Source organism: Lepidochelys kempii, chromosome 3, assembly GCF_965140265.1.
Source record: "Lepidochelys kempii isolate rLepKem1 chromosome 3, rLepKem1.hap2, whole genome shotgun sequence".
NCBI classification, from domain to species: Eukaryota; Metazoa; Chordata; order Testudines; family Cheloniidae; genus Lepidochelys; species Lepidochelys kempii.
In genome coordinates, this window is record NC_133258.1 from 57,990,026 (window position 1) to 58,016,614 (window position 26,589).

The 26,589-nt window shown below is 45.8% G+C and overlaps 1 protein-coding gene across 1 annotated transcript; it reads right to left on the reverse strand.

The window, feature by feature from the left end:
- Positions 1-1,412: 1,412 nt before the first annotated feature.
- Positions 1,413-24,260, reverse strand: CGAS (cyclic GMP-AMP synthase). The gene is made up of 5 exons (XM_073336453.1): positions 23,412-24,260; positions 9,552-9,774; positions 6,354-6,608; positions 4,018-4,120; positions 1,413-1,985 (listed from the first exon to the last, which is right to left on the reverse strand). The coding sequence occupies exons 1-5, from the start codon at positions 24,069-24,071 to the stop codon at positions 1,631-1,633; spliced, it is 1,596 nt and encodes a 531-aa protein (XP_073192554.1). The 5' UTR covers positions 24,072-24,260; the 3' UTR covers positions 1,413-1,630.
- Positions 24,261-26,589: the final 2,329 nt, after the last annotated feature.

The following is a 26,589-nucleotide window of genomic DNA, read 5'->3' on the forward strand; positions in this document are numbered from 1 at the left end:
TTGTATTCTGACATCCAAAAATTAAAGTGCAACTATAGTCGTTATCACTTAAAAGCAGGATCAGTAAAAAGTATAATTATCCTTAAGCACATTTCTGTTTTGGAATATTCAGTACTCAAGTATCCAACAAATACCTCAACGTGAGCAAAGTAATGGATGAAAGAAAATCAGAACTATGATTTTGGTTTTTTGCAAGCTATTATGCAGTGTTGCCTCTTCGGGATAAATATAGAGGTAAGTTATGATTGTTGTCTGTAAATACATATGGAGGATACTCAGCAGTGAGGGAGAAGAGCTATTTAAGCTGATGGACAATGTTGGCACAAGAACAAGTGGGTACAAACTGGCCATGGATAAAAACAGATTGGAAATTAGAAGGTTTCTAACCATCAGAGGAATGAGGTACAGGATCAGCCTTCTGGTAAGAGTAGTGGGGGCAAACAACCTAGCAAGTTTTAAGATGAAACTTATTAGTGGGGAGATTGGACTCAATGACCCAGGAGGTCATTTCCACTCCTGTGTCCTATACTCATATTTATGTGGCTGTAAAACATTTATACCTCCTACACACAGCCCTATTCATGGGTTGCAGATGCCAAAGCCACATGGGTACATACAGCATGCAATCAAACTACAGGATGTAAATGTGTTTAGCACTTGGGTGCATATGTCTTTGCACTGGATTCCAAAATATAAAGTGGCTGTAGTTACTGTTGTACTATGATAGCACTAGCATTGCTAACTGCTTTTGTCACTAGATTGCTGTGTTACTAGTGTTCATCAGTGCTATCAGGATCGGCCTGCATTCTTCCACTTTCTGACCTCAAACACTGTGTTTCCATCAACTCCATGTTATATAATTATACTTAATAGTTATAGTCCTTTGTACTTGCAAAGTGTTATGGCAGCAAATCTTTGGAACATCTCTGAAAATACATAAATAGATAAAAGCAGTTAGTTGGGGGAGTCTATATCAAAGTCAGTAACCAACTTCTGTCAGCCACTGATGATTGTCCTTCACATAAAGGCAGCCTTAATAATCTGTTCTGTTTATACTGGTGCAACTTCATTGACTTCAGAACTGCACCAGTATAACTAGGAGTATAATATGGCCATTTGTCTGTAAATTTGTTTGCCTGTCATTGTTCTGCATCAAATCAATATTTTATTTTTACTACTGAATCACTGCTGCCTTCTTAGAAGCATAGAGCTTGTCTATAGTGTGTGGCACTGTGCATTGCAGTGGGTGTAATTGGGTGCACTTGAGAAATCACATCCCCATAGTATGCATTGCTGCACTGTGTAGACAAGCGCATAGAAGTGAGAGCAGGAAAGTATGGATTATAGCTAGTTCTCCTGCCGTGCCCCTCGCCCCCCCATTGAAAGTAGTCTGGCACCAATCAGACTTGAAATTGTGAAAAACTTGTCCTGTTGTCCCTTCTCCTCTACCACTAAGTCGCATAATTTAATTTAAATGTGCAAGTCTCATTTATTGTCCATGATTACTTTACCACCACTTTTCATAGCACCAGAAATTCCCAAGGAATAACTTCAAATGTTGATTCTTTATTAGATATTCTGATTTATAAAATATAAATGAAAATTTTAAAAAACACAATAGAATATTTCCTTAATTCTGCAGTTCAAATATTGGAAATCTATTGTTTATTTCATATTTAATTTCCTTTGAAAGGAAATCACTGCTTGCCTTATCAATCAATTGCCTACTAAAAAGGTTATGTGTAGGAATAAAGAAGTGTGGAAGGTATGCGTTGTTGAGGCAGTCCAGAAAGTAATCCAAAAAATTTTGAAAACAGCTCTCAAGGTCTGTGAACAGCCATTGTTTGTCATCTGGCCAAAGGACACATGCTTGGAAAAAGGCAGTTTTGGCATGGTAGGAACAGAATTTGTCCAGCCCCCGTCTGTTTCCATGTTTTGTTTTAAGCTGATCCAGAAGATGCTTCAGAAGTTTCAGACAGTTTTTCCTGTTGAACAAGAAGATGATATTACTGGGAAATGCCTTATGTATGCTAAATAAGTGTTTCTGGAAATGTTGTTAAAGTACAGAATATTTTGCTTTTGTGAGGCATTTGATGCTGATTCCTAACCAGTGGGATAAAGAATCTTGCCAATAATATTTTCCTATGAAGTATGAAAACCCATTGCATTTTTGTAGGCCAGATTCATCCCAGGATTACATTAGCTTTTCCACAGGGCTCCCAAGATTGAAGGACTGCGTCCAAGGGAAGTTTCAGTGATGCATTATAATAGAAATTTCCTTCCACTGAGAGCCATCATAACCCAGAAACTGAGTAGTGTTGGCCAGTCATATGCTTCATTTAGTGCACTCCCCACAGCAGTTACCACCAGTGGGCAGTTTTGGAGACTGCTGCAAATTAAAGCTGCCCTTTTCTGACAAACTGATATACCACTGCCTTCCCTCGGACAGAAGGAGCCAATGGGTATGGGAAGGTGCAATTTACATGTGGTTGCACCAACAATAGTGAATCTGGCCCAGTCCATAAAACAATTTTTGAAATTACTGTTGTAGCCAAAAATAAAATGATTCTAATAATTTGATGTCTTGTATGTCAAATCTAGAGAACTGACCAACATGAAGTAGACTCTCAAGGAGTTAGCTTTGTCTTTATATGCACACCTACTTGATGACTCTGTTTTCTCTCTTCCTATGCTTAGAATTATTAATGAAATTCAGAAGGGTTCATGATTTGTAAAACTACAGAATGCAAAATGGATTATCTGTCAAAAATCAATTCCTTAAATTATACTGTTTAAAACACCAAATGGATCTTCATGTATTTTCCCCTTACCCCCCACCCCCAACATACTAATTAATGAATTGCCTCAAATAGCTAACTTATTTAGTGTCCAATATCTAGTATATATAGTGAATCATAGAACATCAGGATTGGAAGGGACCTCAGGAGGTCTTCTAGCCCAACCCCCTGCTCAAAGCAGGCCCAATCCCCAACTAAATCATCCAGCCTGGGCTTTGTCAAGCCTGACCTTGAAAACCTCTCAAGAAGGAGATTCTGCCACCACCCTAGTAACGCATTCCAGTGCTTCACCAGCCTCCCAGTGAAAAAGTTTTTCCTAACATCCAACCTAAACCTCCCCCACTGCAACTTGAGACCATTATTCCTTGTTCTGTCATCTGTACCACTGAAACAGTCTAGATCCATCCTATCTGGAACCCCCCCTTCAGGTAGTTGAAAGCAACTGTCAGATCCCCCCTCATTCTTCCCTTCTGCAGACTAAACAATCCCAGTTCCTTCAGCCTCTCCTCATAAGTCATGTGCTCCAGACCCTTAATCATTTTTGTTGCCCTCCACTGGACTCCCCAATTTTTCCACATCCTTCTTGTAGTGTGGCGCCCAAAACTGGACACAGTACTCCACATGAGACCTCACCAATGTCGAATAGAGGGGAACGATCATGTCCCTCCATCTGCTGGCAATGCCACTACTTATACAGCCCAAAATACCGTTAGCCTACTTGGCAACAAGGGCACACTGTTTGACTAATATCCAGCTTCTTGTCCACAGTGGTGAAGATCCTAATGGCTGAGCCAATAGACTTCCCAATCTAACACACTGGGGCTAACTTTTTTTTATCAGACTTAGGAAGTGTGGGGAGGGATTGTTTTGTTTTTTTGACAGATTTCATCTGTTTGCTTTATAATGCAAAAATGGGAAGTGAATTTGTGATGTAGTATGCCCCCATCTTCCTTAGACTTCAATGGAAGCCAGACATAGTCAGCACTGCACAAGATTGTATTTATTTGCCTACAACAGAAGGGTGTTGTGAGGATTAGGTGATCTGCATGAAGTGTTTTTCAAATAAAAAGGCTTCATAGAGGCTCACTATCATTCCTGAGTATGGGTTCTTGTTCTCTCACACCACAGATTAAATTCTAAATTTAGAAAGAACGAACACACTTGCTAGATTGATATAGTGGCTAAAAGAGACTTTAAAAAAGACATACGAAGTACTAACCTACAACACTTCACTCCCTTAGATTCACAACATGTCTTTGTGTTGCCATGGTTCTTTATCATGTCCTTTTCAATGTGTGAGAAAGAGAGTCGCCAGGTGTCTTCTAAATATGTATTAAAAGAATACAAACATTTTATTAACACTTTTACCCATTTAGAATATGAGTCTTACACAGTTTCTGTAGCTAAAGAAAAGTCATCCTGAAGTGAATTTATTTGGACATGTCTGCAACATTTTTTTTTTTTTACTTTAAAAATATCAGTTTAATAATCTAATCCACAAAATGCTAAAATCCCCAACATTTTTCATGATGTTCCTACAAGACAGAGTTATGGTTGTCTGGATACCTTAACTGCATTTCCATACCTAAATATGTTTGGATTTTCTTGAAGTGTAAATTTAACTCTTAATTTCCTGGGTTTACAATGCATGGTTTTGGGATAATTACAACACCCCAGGAAGTCTTCCATCTTTAAAATTACTTGAAATGTACTTTCAATCTTAAAACAATTTTTTGTTTTGGGATAAGCCAATTGCGGTAGTGTTTGGCATAACTTTATTTTTAAGACTTCTTCCACTGTCTATTGATTCTGACATGATCTTGTTTTAGGAGTACGCCTCTGTTACTCTCGCAATAGTACCCTGTTATCCACCCAAGGCAAGGCATTCAGTTTGAGTAAATTAACACCCATGAAGAATTAAATAGGCTTAAGCCACATTATTTTTATCGCACCAACACATGGCTATATGCTTCCCACCCAGTTATCGATCAGCTTTCTGTGTCATGAAGCACATAGTCACGGTTTTAAATTTAATCTTCCTATTACAGGAGATCAACATGACAAGGTAATACTACTCTCAAATAGCATTAGGTGGAATTCTGTACTGAGCTTTTTAAAAAATAAATTCTGTAGCAAAGCCTTTCTTTAGCATAACACTTTCTTTTGCTGAAATATAGTAGAAAAAATGTCAGTTTCCCCCTAGATGTACTCTACTGCCACAGATCATGATTGTGACAGCCAAGTTAAATAAAAATAATGGTAATGGTGCACTTATGAAGACCTGAACTTGATGGGGAAATCTAGTAAATTGCCCTGACAATGCAAAACATTGAGGTTTTAGATGTATTTTTGTGTAGACTAAATCACTCAACTTCACATACAGAAACTCATTTTGATGTTCTATTTGTGCAAAAGCATACTTTCTTTCATTCTTAATAGGTTTCTATTGTATAATCGAAAAAGGTGGCAAAAATACCTCTTCATGGCCATGGTTGGTAAGTACCACAATGTTCCAATATGGGAGGGTCTATCTCAAATTACTTCAATGTCAGACACGTTGATGTAAGAGCTTCAGGGTAGAAACTGTCTTTGTACAGAGCCTCCACAATACAAATAATAGCACAAGTTTAATAATTCAAAGATAGGGTTTTCTTAGATGATGGCTCTGATCCAGATGTAGCCACGGACAAGACAGACTAAGAGAAGAATAACAAGGAGTCCGGTGGCACCTTAAAGACTAACATTTATTTGGGCATAAGATTTCATGGGTAAAAGTGAAAATTATGAATACAGGCATAAATATATATTGGCACATGAAGAGAAGGGAGTTACCTTACAAGTGGAGAACCAATGTTGAAGGCCAATTCAGTCAGGGTGGGTGTGATCTACTCCCAATAATTGATGAGGAGGTATCAATACCAAGAGAGGGAAAATTGCTTTTGTGGTGAGCCAGCCACTCCCAATCCCTATTTAAGCCCAAATTGATGGTGTTAAGTTTGCAAATGAATTGTAGCTCTGCAGTTTCTCTTTGAAGTCTGTTACTGAAGTTTTTTGTTGAAGGATGGCTACTTTTAAATCTGTTACTGAATGTCCAGGGAGATTGAAGTGTTCTGCTACTGGCTTTTGTATATTCCCATTCCTGATGTCTGATTTGTATCCATTTATCCTTTTATGTATTGGTTTACAACACTGGTTCTCCATTTGTAAGGTAACTCCCTTCTCTTCATGTGCCTATATATATATTTATGCCTGTATCTATAATTTTCACTTCAGTCATCTGAAGAAGTGGGTTTTTTACCCACGAGAGCTTCTGCGCAAATAACTCTGTTGGTCTTTAAGGTGCCACCGGACTCCTCGTTGTTTTTGTGGATACAGACTAACACGGCTACCCCTCTGTTAAGAGGAGAATACTGCAGGCCCTGCTGACAAACAAAGTAATACGTAGTTTCCCCTTATAACAGTTGGGTAATTACTAGTTGAGAAGAAGACCCCTCTCACATTTAAAAAAAAAAAAAAGAAAAAAAAGTTAGTTTGTATTCAAAATAAAAACAATACCTTTTAGCACTCTTCCATCCTTGGCATGTTTGGGTACTAGGTATATTGGCTTCCATTTATATTCTTGTTTGACTTTCCTTCCTAGCCATTTTTCAATTTTTAGGCCATCCTGTGTACTAGCAGGCCAGCTCTGACTCCGAACTTCCAAAGCCAGGATTATATCCACTGATATCTCCATTGGAGGATTCCCAATGCGAAGTGTTATTGCAGGGCTTCCAGCCTTTTTTTTATCCACAGTCACTTTCATTTCCGTTCCTATAAAAAAAAAAAAAGTAACAACTTTTCTTTAATAAGCTGAACTTTTTAATATTGGAGGAAACCATTTTTGAATGTTTTTTTGTTTATTTAATTAGAATTTGCAGCTAAATCATGTCGTATACAAAGCTTCAGTAATTGACTATTAGAGAATATATGAAGAGACTAAGTATTTTTAAATCAGTTTGTATAATGCAAATAGTTCTTTTTTTTTAAGGTATGTGCAGAAAATTGACCAAGTAAACAAAGGAAGATGCATGAAACTACTTAGAACTCCATGAGGGACAAATAATTACGGGTTTCCCCCATTGAGAACAAATAACCAAGCCATTTTTGTAAGTAGCTTATGTAAAATTTTAACATAAGATTTCAGTATTTGACTAGCTGCATTAATATGCTACCATGTAATGAAAAGAAAGTGCCTTTCTAATATAACTGAAATTAAGGTGTTTTGGAGAGATCTTGTATTTGCAGTGAGTACTGATTCTAAAAGTGGAACGTTCTTCTGGTGTTTAGGAATATTTTTGTATGAATACAGTAGACCCATAGAACCCAATGTATTTTTATATTTAATATTGTAAATGTTAGTTGTTATGTTCACAATTTTCAACACACATACCTGTTAGCTAAAGGGGACTGTATTTTCTCACGTAGAGTATATTGTTAGTGTTACATTTGTTTTGGAAATAAATTGTCAAATTTAACTTTAGTGCCCTCGTGGCCAAGATGGAGTCTGCTCTGCAGGCAGCTCTGGCCAAGAGACGGCGCACGCAGGAATGCAGCAGGACAATTCCTTCCACCCCAGAGGCACCTGTTCCAAACCCCCCAGAGTGAACACACACACACCCACAGGAAAAGTACAATGGATATAGCAAAGGGAGATACTTATTTACAGAGGGGTGAGAGGAGAAAAACAACAAGGGGAAATGTAGGGGGAGCAGTAGAAAAGGGTTGCATCCAAACTAAGGCCCCACAGGCCCAGTGGTAGCACAATCTGAAAGAGCAGACACTGAGGAATGTATTTGCACATAGAGCTCAGGAGTCCTGTGCAGAGTTCCAGTTCAATGGCGAGTCTTGGGTGCTCCTGGTCATCTTCGGCGCCAGTGAACTTTCCCCAACAGACCCCTCCGGTACCCTCTTCTGCCGCTCCCTGCAAAGCCACACAGAGCAACAACTTCCCCACTTAACTAACTAGCAGCCTCCCTCCTTATTCCCAATGCAGAGTCACAAGCCCCAGTACTCTCAGCCCCATGCAGCCCTGGGCAGCAGTGATACTGGGTCCAGTTCCAGCCTGTCCTTCTTGGGCAAATTCCTCCCTGGCACAGTGCTCCTCCTGGCTCCTGTCCTGGGGTGTCCCCGATTGGCCACCCTGTACTTCCCAGGCTTCAGGCAGGTTCTCTCCCCTTCACTTTGTCCAGGGCCTCCCGGCTGCAGCCCTTCTCTCCCTGGGCTCCAGAGCCACACCCCCAAGTTTCCCTCCTTTCTCTCACTGCTCCCCCTCCCCAATAGGAAAAAGATTTAAAGGGACCATGCTCTCTAAACTACAAGGGGTTACACAAATAAAATATTTAATGAATGAAGGTCATATTCTTCCCTAATTTCTGCATAACCCCCCTGCTGACATCAATGGGCATTCCATTATGTATAGTGCTTACTTTATATCTTGGTCTACACACCATAATTCAACATAGATTCACCCCTCTTTTCCATGTGAGTATCAACCCTGATTATAGCACCATATTCTTGAGCAAAAAATACTACACTGAAAAGCAAGACACTGAATTTTTCACAAGATCCACATTCACTGACCTGGTCCATTAGGGACAAGGTTATTTGAACAGTTTAATGCTGACGTAAAAGAACCTCAGACGTCAAAAACCGTATCAGTCATTTCAGCGCTACAACAATCAGTCTCTGGAGTTTTTATACAAACTTATAAGTTTGAATGTTTCTAGCACCTTGCTGGAAGAAAAAACTGCTTTGTTTTAAGAGGGACAGGATAAGTTTAGAAACTACAGAAAGCTTACTTCCAGTAAAAATTTAAGAACGCTTGGTATAAAGCAGAAGAAATTGAGTCAGTATATGGGATAAGGATTTTTTCAAATACTTCTGCAAACTTGTTTAAGCCATCTGTTGTTTTCATAATGTGACTGGCCTGAATTAAACTCTAATTTGTTTTATCCCTGAGAGACTGACTGTATTTGGGGGAAATATTAGATCTGAAACACTTATTTTTAAGTCTCCACATTTCCAGAGCTCGTTAAGCAGACTCTATTGGGGAGTTGTCCTATACAAAGAATATTCTAAAGAAAGTCTTTTTGAGTTAATACAATTGTTACAGTCCAAGTTTTATACCTAGAAACTGTATTTTCTGTACAGCTAGTTAGGACAACATACTTTTAAAAAGAACTATTTCATTGAGACAAGATAAGGAATGAGTGGTCTGCCACAGACGCATTAGTTAAAAATTCTTATTAAACTTTTGAAGCTCGGGAGGAACAGCAAAAATGAAGGGGAAAATATATAGCTACCTTTTAGTCTCTTTTGCTGGAGGCTCAACACCAAGACCTTTGCACAAGGTCATGTTGAATGAGTCAGGTGGCAGGTGTATACACGGCTTTAGACCGTACCCTGAATGTCCTTCATTTCAATTTGCAAAAACAGCTTGCTGCATAAGAACGGAGTCAGGCAGAACCCTTCCACTGCACACTCTGTGGAGTGAATCAGGCCCTGTATGTCTGTGGTTGCTCTTCTCTTGTTGCTCTTGCAACAAGAAAAAGCTCATATATAGGTTTTTCTAGCATTTTGTGCACACATCTATGAAGGCACTGTTGACAGGAACAGAAGTTGTATGTACAACACTACTTACAGTGATTTATATGTACAGAGATTAATGTGAACAGTAATACCTGTAAGTGAAAATATTATCCACTGAATACTTACTTGTCATGCTCTTTACAATTTCTTTAATAATGTTCCTCAGGGCAAAAAGCATCTTACAGGCTGCTAATGTTCCATCTTCCTGTATAAATTTGTCCAGATCGTTTCCTTGAGGATTTCTTTTAAGTCTCACATAATAAAAGGCACCAGAGCCATCACATTGTTCCAGTTCAACTCTAGGAGCTGGCATTGTAAACATGATATCGAACTCATTTGGTGCAGAAATCTGTGAATCATAGAAATACAATGCTTACTGAGTTTTGTTATTACAGGTAAAGTTTTAGCCTGCATTTCCATTATAAATACCTCTATGAACTTTATTCTCCCATCCACTTCCATGTGCAGTGATGAGGGGAACAAATGTATGCTAATTTGCAGTAAATTAAGACCAGGGAACCCTCAACAGGAGAAAGACAATACAACCCTGTCAGGCAGATACTCTTATCAACTCTTACTGGAAGTTTTATTTTTGGATGGCTGTAGATTAGAAGTGATTTAATCATTCTGTTAGAGTGGGGTAAGCAACACATTTCATAAAGTGAAACTGGAACAACTTACACAACATCGATATAAAAGGCCTAAGTGCAGCAAGAAGAGACAGACCCAAATTATGCTGCTCAATTCTCCCTCCCTCTTATTGAAGTTAGTAGTAATAGGCTGTAATCAAGTCACCTCTAAACCTTTGCTTTGTTAAGATAAATAGATCCATCAAGCTCAATCGCTGAGGCATGTTCTTCTAATCCTTTAATCATTCCCATGGTTCTCCTCTGAAACCTCTTCAATATATCAACATTCTTCTTGAATTCTGATAACATCCACAGCAGGGGTCTCAAACTCCCGGCCCGTGGGCCATCTGCAGCCCGAGAACCTCCCCAATGTGGCTCGTAGGGCTCCAGGAATTCTGGGGCCGGGTCTCTCTCTTAGCCCTGCCTGCTGCTCCCGCGCGTCCCCATTGTAAATAGCCCAAGCACTAGCCACCGGCAGTGTAGCAGAGTTGAGCGGCTTTCTGCACGCTAGCTCCATGTGTCTGTCAGCCCCAGGGTGGGGCGGAGCTGTGCCTCCACGTGCTGCCCCCATCCCGAGCACCCCTGCGGCCAATGGGAAGCTGTGAGAGCTGTGCCTGGGGGGCAGCAGCGTGTGGAGGCCCCCGGCCCACCCCACCTTGGAGCCCCAGGTAAGCGCTGCACCCCCCGATCCCCTCCCCATGTACTCCCTCCCATCCCCAAATTCCCTGCCAGAGCCTGCACCCCCTCCCCACACCCTTCTGCCCCAAACTCCCTCCTAGAGCTTGCACCCCATTCCCCTTCCCATACACCCTCTCCTGCCCGCAAACTCCCTCCCAGAGCCTGCACCCTTCCCCCTGCCCAGAGCCTGCAACCCTACTCCCTCCTCGTGCGCCCTCACCCTCCGCCCCAGCCCAGAGCCTGCACCCAGCACGCAAACTCCATCCAGGAGCCTGCACCCCAGACCTCCTCCCCTACCCAAACTCCCTCCCAGAGCCTGCACCCCAATCTCTTAACCCAGACCACCTCCCTCACCCAAACTCCCTCCCAAAGCCTTAGGCAGATTAGGGGGCAGAGATTGGAGAGGGCGGAGTTTTGGGGAGTGGGTTCTGGGTAGTATGAGTGACATTATTGGCCTGCTGGGAGAATCTGAGGACTGGCGCTGGCCCTAAGGTAAATTGAATTTGAGACCCCCTTGTCGGAGTTCCTTCCCCACTCTGGGGTACAGATGTGGGGACCCACATGAAAGACCCCCTAAGCTTATTCTTACCATCTTAGGTTAAAACTTCCCCAAGGCACAGATTCCTTTCTTGCCTTGGGATTGCTGCCACCACCAAGTGACTTAACAAACTATCAGGGAAAGGATCACTTGGAGTCCTATTCCCCCAAAATATTCCCCCAAGCCTATACACCCCCTTTCCTGGGGAGGCTTGAGAATAATATCCTAACCAATTGGTTACAAAATGATCAAAGAACCAAACCCCTGGGTCTTGGAACAATGGAAAAATCAGTCACGTTCTTAAAAAGAGGGATTTTATTAAAAGAGAAAAAGGTAAAAGAATCACCTCTGTAAACTTCGGTTGGTAGTTAACCTTACAGAGTAGCAGAAAATTCAAAGAGCACAGAGGAACCCCCTCTAGCCTTAGTTTCAAAGTTACAACAAAACAGGGATAAACCTCCCTCTAGCAAAGGGAAAATTCACAAGTTGAGAAAACAAAGGTAAACTAATACGCCTTGCCTGGCTGTTACTTACAAGTTCGAAATATGAGAGACTTGTTCAGAAAGATTTGGAGAACATGGATTGATGTCCGGTCCCTCTTAGTCCCAGGAGCAAACGGCACAGGAAAACAAAGAACCCCAAACAAAATCTCTTCCCTCCCCCCCCAACCAGATTTGAAAGTATCTTTTATCCCCATTGGTTCCTTTGGTCAGGTGCTAACCTTGAGATTCTTAACCTCTTACAGGTAAGGAGGAATTTAGGCTACCCCTATGGTTATGACACACCCCACAAATCACAGATGGTGTCGGACAACTGGTACCACACTGGCTGTGATTTCTTCCTGGAGCTCTAGGAGAAAACAGAGTTGATAAGACCCATGCACCTCTAGACATACTACTGATTATATAAAAACTAACACTATGTCCCACATTTCAAGAACAATTTAACCAGCTGATTCTGGGAAACTTTCACGGGAGAGTGCATCAGTTACTTTGTTAGAAGTCCCTGAAATATGTTGTTTTTCAAAATCAAAATCTTGGAGAGCTTAACTCCACCGAAGAAGTTTTTTGTTACTGTCCTGGACGGTGTGAAGCCACTTCAGCGCAGCATGGTCAGTTTGTAGTTGGAAACGCCGTCCCCAAATGTATGGGCGTAGCTTTTCCAGCGCGTACACAATAGCGTAGCATTCCTTTTCGCTGATTGACCAGTGGCTTTCCCACTCTGACAGTTTCTTGCTGAGAAACATGATGGGGTGGAATTCTTGATCCAGTTCTTCCTGCATTAAAACTGCTCCCACACCTCGCTCAGATGCATCTGCGGTCACTAGGAACGGTTTGTCAAAGTCTGGGGCCCTTAGTACAGGGTCAGACATGAGTGTCGCTTAAAGCTGGTTAAAGGCCTTCTGACACTCCTCAGTCCACTGAACTGCATTTGGCTGGTTCTTTCTGGTTAGGTCTGTCAGTGGGGCGGCGATTTGGCTGTATTGCGGTACAAATCGTCTGTAATACCTGGCCAAGCCTAAGAAGGATTGGACCTGTTTCTTTGACTTTGGGACAGGCCACTTTTGGATAGCATTCACTTTGGCCTGTAGGGGATTGATAGTTCCTTGACCCACCTGTTGTCCAAAGTAAGTTACTCTGTTTAGGCCAATTTGACATTTTTAGCCTTAACAGATAGCCCTGCCTCTCTTATGCTCTCAAAGACTTCCTGGAGATGGTTGTGGTGTTCTTCACATGAATCAGAAAATATGGCCACATCGTCCAGATAGGCAACTGCAGAGTCTCCCAATCCCGCTAGGAGACTATCTAGAAGTTTCTGGAAGGTGGCAGGTGCATTTCTCAGCCCGAAAGGGAGCACATTAAATTCATGCAGCCCTACATGGGTGATGAAGGCTGATCCTTCCTTGGCGGATTCATCTAGCGGTACTTGCCAGTACCCCTTGGTTAAGTCTAAGGTAGAGATGAACTGGACACATCCCAGTTTCTCCAGTAGCTCATCTGTGTGTGGCATTAGCAAGTTGTCTGGGTGAGTTACAGTATTTAGCTTACAGTAGTCCACGCAAAAGCGTATTTCCCCATCCGGTTTGGAGACTAGAAGTACTTGAGATGCTCATGCACTGTTAGAGGGGCTGATTACACCTATCTGTAGCATGTCCTGGATCTCCTGTTCTATAGCAGCTTTGGCTTGAGGTACCACCTGGTAAGTCTGGGCTCTGCTTGAGCGAGCATTACCTGTGTCAATGGAGTAGTAGGCCCGTTGTGTCCGTCCTGGGGTGGCTGAGAACATCAGCGTGAAGCTAGTTCACAGCTCCTTGATTCGCTGGCGCTGCATGCATCCGAGGGTCAGTGAGAGGTTTACCTCTTCCACGCCCCTGTCACTTTTCCCTTCGTAGTAAACACCTTCAGGCCACTCAGCGTCATCTCCTCCCTGGGCTGTAAACTGACAAACCTTCAATTCTCTGGAATAGAAGGGTTTTAGAGAATTAACATGGTACACTCAAGGGTTGAGGTGGGGGATGCTATGAGATAGTTGACAGCTCCCAGGTGCTCTTGGACCGTAAATGGCCTTCCCATGATGCTTCCATCTTATGGGCCTGAAGCGCCTTCAAGACCACGACCTGGTCGCCTACTTTAAAGGACAGCTTTCTGGCATGTTTATCATACAAGGCCTTTTGCTCTTCCTGAGCATCTTTTAGGTTTTCTTTAGCAAGGCCTAAAGAGGTTCAGAGGGTGTTTTGTTGGTTGGTTACAAAGTCCAGAATGTTAGTTCCTGGAGAAGGAGTAAAACCCTCCCACTGCTGCTTCACCAACTGTAATGGCCCCTTAACCTTGCGGCCTTACACAAGTTCAAATGGTGAAAACCCTAAATTGGGATGTGGTACAGCCCTGCAGGCAAAGAGCAACTGCTGTAACACTAGATCCCAATCACTGGAGTACTCATTTACGTATCATGGCCCCCAAAGTTCCATTAAACTTCTCCACCAGGCCATTTGTTTGATGGTGGTAAGGGATGACAACCAAGTGGTTCACCTCATGAACTTCCCATAGGCTTTTCATGGTCCCTGCCAGGAAATTAGTTCCCGAATCCATAAGGATGTCGGGGGGCCAACCTACCCTGGCAAAAATGTCTGTTAGTGCCTGGCACACGCTTTTAGCCCTGGTGTTGTTTAGAGCTACTGCTTCCAGCCCTCGGGTAGCAAAATCCATGAAAGTCAGTATGTACTGCTTTCCTCTGGGTGTCTTCTTTGGGAAGGACCCAGAATATCCACAGCTACTCGCTGAAATGGGACCTCAATTATGGGGAGTGGCTGGAGAGGGGCTTTGACCTGGTCTTGGGGTTTTCCCACCCTTTGGCACACCCCACAAGACGGGACATAGGTAGAAACATCCTGGCCCATTCCCTCCCAGTGGAATGACCTTCCCAAATGGTCTGTGGTCCTGTTCACCCCAGCATGGCCACTAGGATGATTGTGGGCTAAGCTCAAGAGCTTTTCCTGGTACTTAGGTGGAACTACCAATTGTCTCTGAGGATGCCAGTCTTCTTGGTGCCCACCAGAAAGAGTTTCCTTGTATAAAAGTCCTCTTTCTACAACAAACCGGGATCAATTAGAAGAGCTGAGAGGCAGTGGGTTGCTCCGTGCTGCCGTCCAAGCTCCCTGGAGGCTTTCATCTGCTTCCTGTTCAGCCTGGAACTGTTCCCTTGATTCTGGAGACATCAGTTCCTCACTGGATTGTGGACCTGGGCTCGGTCCCTCTGGAAGCAATGCAGGTGATGGGGCTGTTTCCGTTGACTGTGAATCGCTCTCCGCTGGTGCACTATGTGGTATTTCAGGCTCTGGCTGAGCCTCTTGTGTAGGGTTATCTGGTGCTGCTGCCAGTGCAGGCTCGGTGGTGTCCTCTGGTGTTGAAGTTGTAGATGGGTTTGCCAGCGCTAGACTCAATGCTGGCAACGGTTCTGGTGCTGCTTGCTTTGCCAGTTCTGCTTCTGAGACTGGCTTTGGCTGGGTCTCTGGGACTGGATCCACTATGGCTGTTGCAGTCGTTGGCAGGGGATCCGGTTCCATCACCTCTGTCTGGGTCTCTGGTAACACAGACGGGGCCTTGGTGGAAGGCTCAGGAACAGGGAGAGGTGTGAAAGCTTGCTTAGTCTGGCTGCGGGTGACCATTCCCACCCTCTTGGCTAGCTTCACATGGTTGGCCAAATCTTCCCCCTGCAGCATGGGAATGGGATAAACATCATAGACTGCAAAAGTCCACATTCTTGACCAGCCCACGTACTGGACAGGCAACTCAGCTGTAGGTAAGTTTAAAGATTTTGACATGAATGGTTGAATCGCCACTTGGGCCTCTGGGTTGATGAATTTGGGGTCCACTAAGAATTGGTGGAGAGCTGACACCTGTGCTCCAGTGTCCCTCCACGCTGTAACCTTCTTCCCGCCCACACTCAGTTTTCCTTCGCTCTGAGGGTACCTGGGAGGCATCTGGGCCTGAGGACCTTGGGTGTGACTCCGGTGTTATGAACTGCAGTATATTGGAGTTCTTGGGGCAGTTGGCCTTCACATGCCCCAGCTCATTACATTTAAAACATCGCCCAGCTGACTGGTCACTGGGGCGAGGTGGGTTGCTGGAGAATGGTGTAGTGGGACAATAAGCTGTCTGGGTTTTTCCTTGGGATGTAGGTGGGGCCTTGGGTTGCCCCCGATAACAGGGATTTGTTTTGGGTTGCCCCTTCTAATATTCGCTCCAACTGCTACTAGTTTTTTTCTTTTCTGCCACCTCCACCCATTTGGCTCCAATCTCCCCTGCCTCGACAACAATTTTGGGCTTCCCATCTAGGATGTACCTTTATATTTCCTCAGGAACACCCTCTAAGAACTGCTCCATTTGCATTAGGAAGGGCAACTCTTCTGGAGATTTAACATTTGCTCCTGATGTCCAGGCATCCCAATGTTTCACAATGTGGTAGGCATGTCTGGTAAATGACACGTCTGGTTTCCACCTTAGGGCTCTGAACCGCCGACGGGCATGCTCGGGTGTTAGCCCCATTCTGATTCTGGCCTGTTTTTAAAAAGTTCATAACTGTTCATGTGTTCCTTAGGCATTTCAACCACCACCTCAGCTAAGGGTCCACTGAGCTGCGGCCTCAGCTCTACCATGTACTGATCTGTAGAGATGCTGTACCCAAGGCAGGCCCTTTCGAAACTTTCTAAGAAGGCCTCGGTATCATCGCCTGCCTTGTAGATGGGGAACTTTCTGGGATGGGAAGAGGTACGTGGAGAAGGATTGCTAGGGTTGTCTGGTATATTCTGCTTAGCCCTTGCCATCTCTAACACCAGTGCATGCTTCCTCTCTTTTTCCCTCTCCTCCTCAGCATGCTTCCTCTCTTTTTTTCTTGTGGGCAGCCTCTTTGGCTTTCTCTTCTCTTTCAGCAGCTTCTTTCTCGAGTTGTTTTAATTCGATCAGTCTCTTATGTTCCTTTTCTTTCTCTTGTGCTTTGAATCTAGCTAATTCCAGTTTTTTCTGGACATCACTTTCTGTCACAATCCTAGCCTTTTTGTGTTTAACCTAGCTATACCTGAGAGTTAGAAAAAAAAACCCAGCTTGTGAATTCCTTTGCTACTGTAACTTGACCCCTCTGCCTTCAGGCAGAGAAAAAAACCTCTTAACTGCTCTCAGCAAAAACCTGTTTCCAAGCAGCCAAAAGGAAAGAAAAATTAGTCCTTTTAAAATCCTGCTGTGCTTTTGGGTTCAAAAATGATCCCACCACTCTGCCACCATGTCAGGGTTCCTTCCCCACTCTGAACGCTGGGGTACAGATATGGGGACCCACATGAAAGACCCCCTAAGGTTAGGTTAAAACTTCCCCAAGGCAGATTCCCTTCTTGCCTTGGGATCGCTGCCACCACCAAGTGATTTAACAATCAGGGAAAAGACCACTTGGAGTCCTATTCCCCCAAGCCTATATACCCTCTTTCCTGGGGAGGATTGAGAATAACATCCTAACCAATTGGTTACAAAATGATCAAAGAACCAAACCCCTGGGTCTTGGAACAATGGAAAAATCAGTCACGTTCTTAAAAAGAAGGATTTTATTAAAAGAGAAAAAGGTAAAAGAATCACCTCTGTAAACTTCGGTTGGTAGTTAACCTTACAGAGTAGCAGAAAATTCAAAGAGCACAGAGGAACCCCCTCTAGCCTTAGTTTCAAAGTTATAACAAAACAGGGATAAACCTCCCTCTAGCAAAGGGAAAATTCACATGTTGAGAATACAAAGGTAAACTAATACGCCTTGCCTGGCTGTTACTTACAAGTTCGAAATATGAGAGACTTGTTCAGGAAGTTCTGGAGAACATGGATTGATGTTCAGTCCCTCTTAGTCCCAAGAGCGAACGGCACAGAAAAACAAAGAACCCAAAACAAAACCTCTTCTCCCGCCCCAGATTTGAAAGTATCTTTTGTCCCCATTGGTTCCTTTGGTCAGGTGCCAACCAGGTTACTTGAGCTTCTTAACCCCTTACAGGTAAGGAGGAATTTAGGCTACCCCTATGGTTATGACACCCCTGATCTACAGAGTTGAACTGCCCTAGTGCAATGCTGAACATCTTACTGCACAGCAGAAAGCCACCACCCAGACTAATCTACAGAGCCAAATGGAGAAAGTTTTCAGTATGGGCCACGTAGTCCATAGCAGATACTATCTATTGTCCTTAAAACACTGCAGCCTCTCAATACAGGTGCACCTGATGGCAATATCCTCTCATCACCCTCCAGTCCAGGAATATGCAGTCTTCTTAAACCCTCTGGGATCAAAGTTCCGTAAGGAACTTCCTCCCAGTTTGGGAATCCTCTTTTTTGTGGGCCCTTAATCTGGTGCTGTCAAGCCTGATTTTTTTGGGAAGGGGCATTTGAACTCCTGGCCACCTCTTTTCTATCATTTGTCAGTGAAAACTGCCTTCCTTATGGCCATCACTAATTCAGCTAATGTACTCAATGCTTTTTTTGCCTCTGTCTTCACTAACAAGATCAGCTCCCAGACTGCTGCGCTGGGCATCAGAACATGGGGAATAGATGGCCAGCCCTCTGGAGAAAGAGGTGGTTAGGGACTATTTAGAAAAGCTGGACGTGCACAAGTCCATGGGGCCGGACGAGTTGCATCCGACAGTGCTAAAGGAATTGGCGGCTGTGATTGCAGAGCCATTGGCCATTATCTTTGAAAACACGTTGCGAATGGGGGAAGTCCCGGATGACTGGAAAAAGGCTAATGTAGTGCCAATCTTTAAAAAAGGGAAGGAGGAGGATCCTGGGAACTACAGGCCAGTCAGCCTCACTTCAGTCCCCGGAAAAATCATCAAGAAAGAAAGAATCAAGAATCAATCCTGAAGCACTTACATGAGAGGAAAGTGATCAGGAACAGTCAGCATGGATTCACCAAGGGAAGGTCATGCCTGACTAATCTAATCGCCTTCTATGATGAGATTACTGGTTCTGTGGATGAAGGGAAAGCAATGGATGTATTGTTTCTTGACTTTAGCAAAGCTTTTGACACGGTCTCCCACAGTATTCTTGTCAGCAAGTTAAAGAAGTATGGGCTGGATGATTGCACTATAAGGTGGGTAGAAAGTTGGCTAGATTGTCGGGCTCAACGGGTAGTGATCAATGGCTCCATGTCTAGTTGGCAGCCGGTGTCAAGTGGAGTGCCCCAGGGGTCGGTCCTGGGGCCGGTTTTGTTCAATATCTTCATAAATGATCTGGAGGATTGCACTCTCAGCAAATTTGCGGATGATACTAAACTGGGAGGAGTGGTAGATACGCTGGAGGGCAGGGATAGGATACAGAGGGACCTAGACAAATTGGAGGATTGGGCCAAAAGAAATCTGAGGAGGTTCAATAAGGATAAGTGCAGGGTCCTGCACTTAGGACGGAAGAACCCAATGCACAGCTACAGACTAGGGACCGAATGGCTAGGCAGCAGTTCTGCGGAAAAGGACCTAGGGGTGACAGTGGACGAGAAGCTGGATATGAGTCAGCAGTGTGCCCTTGTTGCCAAGAAGGCCAATGGCATTTTGGGGTGTATAAATAGGGGCATAGCGAGCAGATCGAGGGACGTGATCGTCCCCCTCTATTCGACATTGGTGAGGCCTCATCTGGAGTACGGTGTCCAGTTTTGGGCCCCACACTACAAGAAGGATGTGGATAAATTGGAGAGAGTCCAGCGAAGGGCAACAAAAATGATTAGGGGTCTGGAACACATGACTTATGAGGAGAGGCTGAGGGAACTGGGATTGTTTAGTCTGCAGAACAGAAGAATGAGGGGGGATTTGATAGCTGCTTTCAACTACCTGAGAGGTGGTTCCAGAGAGGATGGTTCTAGACTATTCTCAGTGGTAGAAGAGGACAGGACAAGGAGTAATGGTCTCAAGTTGCAGTGGGGGAGGTTTAGGTTGGATATTAGGAAAAACTTTTTCACTAGGAGGGTGGTGAAACACTCGAATGCGTTACCTAGGGAGGTGGTAGAATCTCCTTCCTTAGAAGTTTTTAAGGTCAGGCTTGACAAAGCCCTGGCTGGGATGATTTAATTGGGGATTGGTCCTGCTTTGAGCAGAGGGTTGGACTAGATGACCTCCTGAGGTCCCTTCCAACCCTGATATTCTATGATTCTATGATCACATTGACTAGAAAAATTGAGTAGATTCAGGCTCTGAGAGGACCTATCATGTACAATTTTCCAACAGGACAGTCACCTTTAGGCCTCACCCCAAGTGGGGACCCTCTTTCCAGATGATGATATGGTATCCTCTCACACTGAGGATACCTCTCTGGAGGAGGGAACTCCGGTTATTAGGAAGAGACAGGTAAGTTATGGGGGATTCGATCATTTAAAAACATAGCTGGGTTTTTTATGACTGGGAGAACCGCATGGTGATTTGCCTGCCTGGTGTGAAAGTTGCGGCTCTCTCAAGACATCTAGATAGACTTATGTGTAGTGCTGGGGAGAAGCCAGCGGTCATGGTACATGTAGGTACCAATGACATAGGGAAGGATAGGCGAGAGGTCCTGGCGTCCAAATTTAGGCTGCTAGATAAGAGACTGAAGTTCAGAACCTTCATGCACATTGGAAAACATAATCCCAAATATACATAAAAAATGATGGGGTCTAAATTGGCTGTTCTCATTCAAGAAAGAGATCTTGAAATCATTGGGGATAGTTCTCTGAAAACATCCACTCAATGTGCAGCGGCAGTTTAAAAAAAAAAAAAAAAAGCAAACAATGTTGGGAATCATTAAGAAAGAGATAGTATCATATTGCCTCTATCTAAATCCATGATACGCTCACAATTTGAATACTGTGTGCAGATCAGATGTGGTCGCTGCGTCTCAAAAAAAATATATTGGAACTGGAAAAGGTTCAGAAAAAGGCAACATAAATGATTAGGGGTATGGAACAGCTTCTGTATAAGGAGAGATTAATAAGACTGGGACTTTTCAGCTTGGAAAAGAGATGATTAAAGGGGGATATGATAGAGGTCTGTAAAATCATGACTGGTGTGGAGAAAGTAAATAAGGAAGTATTATTTACTCCTTTTCATAACACAAGAACTAGGGGTCACCAAATGAAATCAATAGGCAGCAGATTTAAAACAAACAAAAGGAAGTATTTCTTCACACAACGCACAGTCAACCTTGGAACTCTTTGCCGAGGATGTTGTGAAGGTCAAGACTATAACAAGGTTCAAAAAAGAACTAGATAAGTTCATGGAGATAGGTCCATCAATGGTTATTAGCCAGGACGGGCAGGGATGGTAGCCCTAGCCTCTGTTTGCCAGAAGCTGGGAATGGGTGACAGGGGATGGATCACTTGGTTATAACCTGTTCTGTTCATTCCCTCTGGGGCACCTGGCATTGGCTACTGTAGGAAGACAGGATACTGGACTAGATGGACCTTTGGTCTGACCCAGTGTGGCTGTTCTTATGTTCTCTGACCTCCATGTAATCTGTTTATCTCATGGTCTTCTGAAATTCACTCCACTCCAAGACAAATGAGACTCCATACTCTGGATGTTGTAAGAGCATGCTTTTTATTTAGACAGGACTAAACCATTTGGATACACGCACAGGCTGTTTGTGGTGTGTGCCGGAAGAATTAAGGGATAACTAGCGTCAGCTCAGACTGTGTTAAAACTTGTTATCTCCAGCCATGAAGGATCCATCTCGACATGTTAGAGTTTACTCTTCCTGTCCCCACCACTTCTTATATATAAAGACTATCCACAATGATCAATACCCCTATTACCTGCAACCTGGATAATTGTAACTGACTGTATCTATAGTTGAACATCAGAACAATGTAAAGGCTTCAGCTAGGGCAAACCACAGCTATCCGCTGCCTGCGTGTCTTAGGTACCATGAGCAAATCAAGCCTGTGCTCCAGTTTTTCCACCTGCTCCCAGTCTAAATGGACTAATGGAGCAGGTCTCAGCTACATTATCTTCATCTATGTGAACCATCAGGACAACTGTGTTCCTCTAGAACTATTAATGCAGAGCACAAACTGTATGAGATCTGGAGCTGTCTCTTAATCAACAGGAACTAATTCAACAAACTTCCTGAAGAAATTAGAGTAAACGAGTTTGAATATCTTTTGTAAAAGCTGGAAAATTTTATTAAGGAGGAAAGCCTCCCCACCCCTATAACAAAACTGTTTTTACAACATCAATCTCCCTCCCTCCCAACTAGCCCCCACGAGTGCTGCCCAGAGGATTCAGGAGGCCTGGGGTAAAGCAATTTCACGGGCCCCTTCCATAAAAAAAAAGTTGCAATACTATAGTATAGTATATTGCCCTGGGGAAAATTGCCCCACGCGGGTGGTTCTGGCCCCCACTATCCATGTAACCCCAAAGGGAGACAAAACAGATTTCATGAAACCTGCTAGGAACCTGGGAGTACTCAAATCTATGGTTATGGTCACCAATATAAAATGCATAGCTAGAAGGAATATAATTAGCCATTATGGGAAAGAGAGTGCAGTGAAAGTGTCCCTGTAAGATAATGTGCTGTACCTGAAAGGCACAAAGAGCACTTGAGCAGGAGAGTGGGGTGGGAGGAGGTATTTTTTCATGCTTTGGGTGTATATAAAAAGATCTTCTACACTTTCCACAGTATGCATCCGATGAAGTGAGCTGTAGCTCACGAAAGCTTATGCTCAAATAAATTGGTTAGTCTCTAAGGTGCCACAAGTACTCCTTTTCTTTTTGCGAATACAGACTAACACGGCTGTTACTCTGAAACCTGAGCCACTATAGTTTCAGAAGCTGCTGCAACAGAAGCAAGGGCTGTGCCATGCTGGGACAATTTGAATGGAGACAATTTTAAGTAAGAATCAGGGACAGAAAAGGACCCTGAAGCGTATCTGAAAATCTGTTCCAGGGAGGGAGGCTGGAGGTGGCAGAAGATTATGAGTCACATCTCAACTGGAAGGTTTCAGAGTAGCAGCCACGTTAATCTGTATCCGCAAAAAGAAAAGGAGGACTTGTGGCACGTTAGAGACTAACAAATTTATTTGTGCATAAGCTTTCGTCAGCTACAGCTCACTTCATCGGATGCACGCAACTGGAAGTGCCCTAGTCATGCTAGGTCAGGGGTGGGCAAAGTATGGCCCATGGGCCGGACCTGGCCTGTCAGGGCTTTGGATCCGGCCCACAGGATTGCCAGCCCTCTGGCACCGCAGGCCCTGCGCCACTCCCAGAAGCAGCCGGCACCACGTCCCTGCGGCCCCTGGAGGAGGGGGAACAGAGGGCTCCGCACGCTGCCCTCACCTGCATTTCTCTCCCTGCAGTTCCCAGTGGCCAGGAATGGGGCATGTCACTGCAACCCCGGAGCCACTCCAGGTAAACAGTGCTGGGCCGGAGCCCACACCCCAACCCCCTTCTGCACCCTGCACCCTAACTTCCTGCCCTGAGTCCCCTGCTGAGCCCCACCCTGCACCCCAACCCCCTGCCCCAGCCCTACATTCATGGCCCTGCATGCAATTTCCTCACCCAGATATGGCCCTCCGCCCAAAAAGTTTGGCGCCCCTGTGCTAGGTCCTACATTAATCGTGTCCGCTGGCGATGAAGTGCTTAAGCCCCTGCCGGTTTCTCCTCACCTTGACATGCTCGTAGTAGCTACCGGTGCCCAGAATCTCAACTGAGCTGAAACTGCCCTCCCGGGCTCTGATCGCTGACAGCAGCGCGCGGATGAGCTGGTTCACACGCTCCGAGGCCTCCGACGTGTCCTGCCGGCCCAGGCTCAGTGTCTTCAGCACATCCCGGAGCGGCCGGGCTCCCACTCCACCTGACTTGGCACCGACGCCGCTCTCTGCCCCCGTGCAGCAGGCGGCAGCTACAGCGGGCGGCTCTCGGGGGGCGGACGCTTTTGTTTTAGGGGCAGCGCCCGTCTCTCTGCGGGCAGAGCCCTTCCTAGGGGGGGCGGCTCCCTGCCTACTGGGGATAGCGATACCCTCTCCCGGGGCAGAGCCCTTCCCTTTGGGGACACCGCCCGTCTCGCTGAGAGCAGGTCCCTTCGCTGCGCGGGATCTGGCAGAGGTGGCGCCCTGCGGGTCAACGGGCGGAGGGGCGTCTCTGGGGTTAGGGGTTTTGGCATGCTCACCAGGAGGCCGAGCGTCCCCGCCCCCCGCCCCAGCTCGCCCCCCGCCCCGGGCAGGGGGCTGGGCGCGCTGGCTCCGAGGGGGCTCGGGAGCGCTGCTCTGACTCGCCGCCTTTCTCGAGCCTCTCGCTCGCCTGGCCCCGGCGCACGGGTCCCCCATGGCTCAGCGCGCACCGCCTCCCGCGTCCGCCTGGCTCCGGGCTCCGAGGCGCCGAGCGCGAGCCCCGGCTCAGGCAAGTTCCCTTCCGGGGCCGGGGCGCGCCGCTGGAGAAACGAAACTCAGCGCGGGGCACGACCCTGTTCCCGCCGCTGGCTGCTGGGGACAGCGGCACCGCCCACGCCACAAGCGGCCGGGCTTTCCCGGGCGCGTGAGCAGCGAGGCCAGCCGCGGGGCGCGGTGTTGTGGGGGGCGTTAGGTAAACGCCGGCGGCCAGGGCACAGCGGAGCCCAAGGCAGCGGGTCAGCCAACTCTGGCGGCTCCAGTCGGCATTGTTGACCGGGCAGTTAAACGTCCGGTCGGCCTCTCCTAGCAGGGCAGGCAGGGTCCCTGCCCGGCTCCCAGAAAGCTACTGGCATCTCCCTCTGGCTCCTAGGCTTAGTGGTGGCCAGGGGGACTCTGGGCGGCTCACACACACACACACACGCCCCCGCAGGCTCTGCAGCTCCCATTGGCTGCCAACCGTGGTCAATGGGAGCTGCGGGGGCAGCGCCTGCAGGCAGGGGCAGCGCAGGAAGCCGCCTGGCTGCGCCTCAGCCTAGGAGCCACAGCAACCTGGAGGCAGCTTTCTGGGAGCCCACACCCTGAACCCTTCCCATGCCCCAACCCCCTGCCCCAGCCGGGAACCTACTCCTGCACCCTAAGCCCCCTCTTGCACTGCAAACCCCTCATCCCCAGCCCCCACCCCAGAGCCTGCACCCCCAGCCCAGAGCCCATACCCCCTCCTACACCTCAATGCCCTGTCCCTGCCTGGAGCCCCTTTGCATTCCAAACCCCTTGGCCCCACCCCAGAGCCCCCTCCTACACCCCAAACCCTGCATCTCCGGCCCCACCCCGGAGCCCACATCCCCAGCTATAACCCTCGCACCCCAGCCCCCTACCCCAGTCCGGTGAAAATGAGCAAGGGTTGAGGAGAGCGAGCAATGGAGGGAGGGAGGATGGAGTGAATGGGAATAGGGCCCCAGAGAAGGGGTGGAATCAGGGTGTTTGCATTTCTGAAAATAGAAAATTGGCAACTCCAGAGCCCCTCACCCCCCTCTGCCCTGGAAGGCAAGCGGTGTAACGTTAAAAACTGCGGCTCATCAGCGTTAGCTGTGGGACAAAGCCTGTGCAGCGGGGATACTGACTGCACAGGAGGGTCAAACAGGTAGAGGCAGGAGAGGGGCCAAATCAGGGAGGAGCCTGGTCCAGACCAGGGTTGAGGCCAATTACTGTTTTGTGGGGCCCTAGGCCAGACCAAGTGGGGGCCCCTCCCCCCTTCTGTCGGCAGTCCCCCCGTGCTCCTAGCAGGGACAGGGTGCGGGGTCTTGCCGCACTCCCCTGGAGGAGCATCAGGCAGAGCGGGAGCACCCTTTTTTCCAGGGCCCCCCAGTTGGCTGAGGCCCCTGGGCATGGCCCCATTGGCCCAGTGGCTAATCTGCCACTGAGTAACAGTCACCTCATACAGCGTGTGCCACATGCACTGACTGCCAAAATAGGGCGTTGGGGGGCTGAAGGGCTTTTCTTCTCCACGCACTCAGCACCCATTTCCCAGGGCTGTTTTGTTAGCGGCATAGTGCATCCAAGGATCTAGACAAGACCCCTCTTCCCTGTGGGTTGTGCTGAGCTGCTAAAGGAGACTTGATTCAGAAATGTTTTTAGTGTTTAAAAGAATCCCTTATCACTTTATACCTCTGCATAAAGACTCATAGCCAGTTTGTCTTTGCTGCTCTTCTCATTGCCTGAACTGGACTGTATTTTTCTTGCCATCCATGATAAATGGAGTTTCACACCTTTACATTATTTACTTTTTTAAATGTTATTTTTATTCCTCTTGGCACTTCATCATTTACCTTTGTTATCATTGTGCAGATGGATACCATTGTGCTATTTAATTGTCGGTTTTTTTAAATAACAAATGTCATTGAAAACATTGACAGGTTTCAGAGTAGCAGCTGCAAAAAGAAAAGGAGTACTTGTGGCACCTCAGAGACTAACAAATTTATTTGAGCATAAGCTTTCGTGAGCTACAGCTCACTTCATCGGATGCATGCAGTGGAAAATACAGTGGGGAGATTTTATATACACAGAGAACATGAAACAATGGATTTTACCATACACACTGTAACAAGAGTGATCAGGTAAAGTGAGCTATTACCAGCAGGAGAGCGGGGGGGGGACGGGACGGACACACGACACACGACCTTCTGTAGTGATAATCAAGGTGGGCCATTTCCAGCAGTTGACAAGAATGTGTGAGGAACAGTGTGGGGGGGGAGATAAACATGGGGAAATAGTTTTACTTTGTGTAATGACACATCCACTCCCAGTCTTTATTCAAGCCTAAGTTAATTGTATCCAGTTTACAAATTAATTCCAATTCAGCAGTCTCTCATTCAAAAACCAGTCGGACGACACTTCAATCTCTTTGGTCACGCAATTGCACACCTAAAAGTGGCAATTCTTCAATAAAAAAACTTCA

Coding starts and splice junctions, on each gene's coding strand:
- CGAS (XM_073336453.1), bottom strand. CDS start 24,071: ATGGGGGACCCGTGCGCCGGGGCCAGGCGAGCGAGAGGCTCGAGAAAG. Junction 9,775..23,411: donor GCTACTACGAGCATGTCAAG/GTGAGGAGAAAC, acceptor TATGATTCACAG/ATTTCTGCACCAAATGAGTT. Junction 4,121..6,353: donor GGATGGAAGAGTGCTAAAAG/GTATTGTTTTTA, acceptor ATACATATTTAG/AAGACACCTGGCGACTCTCT.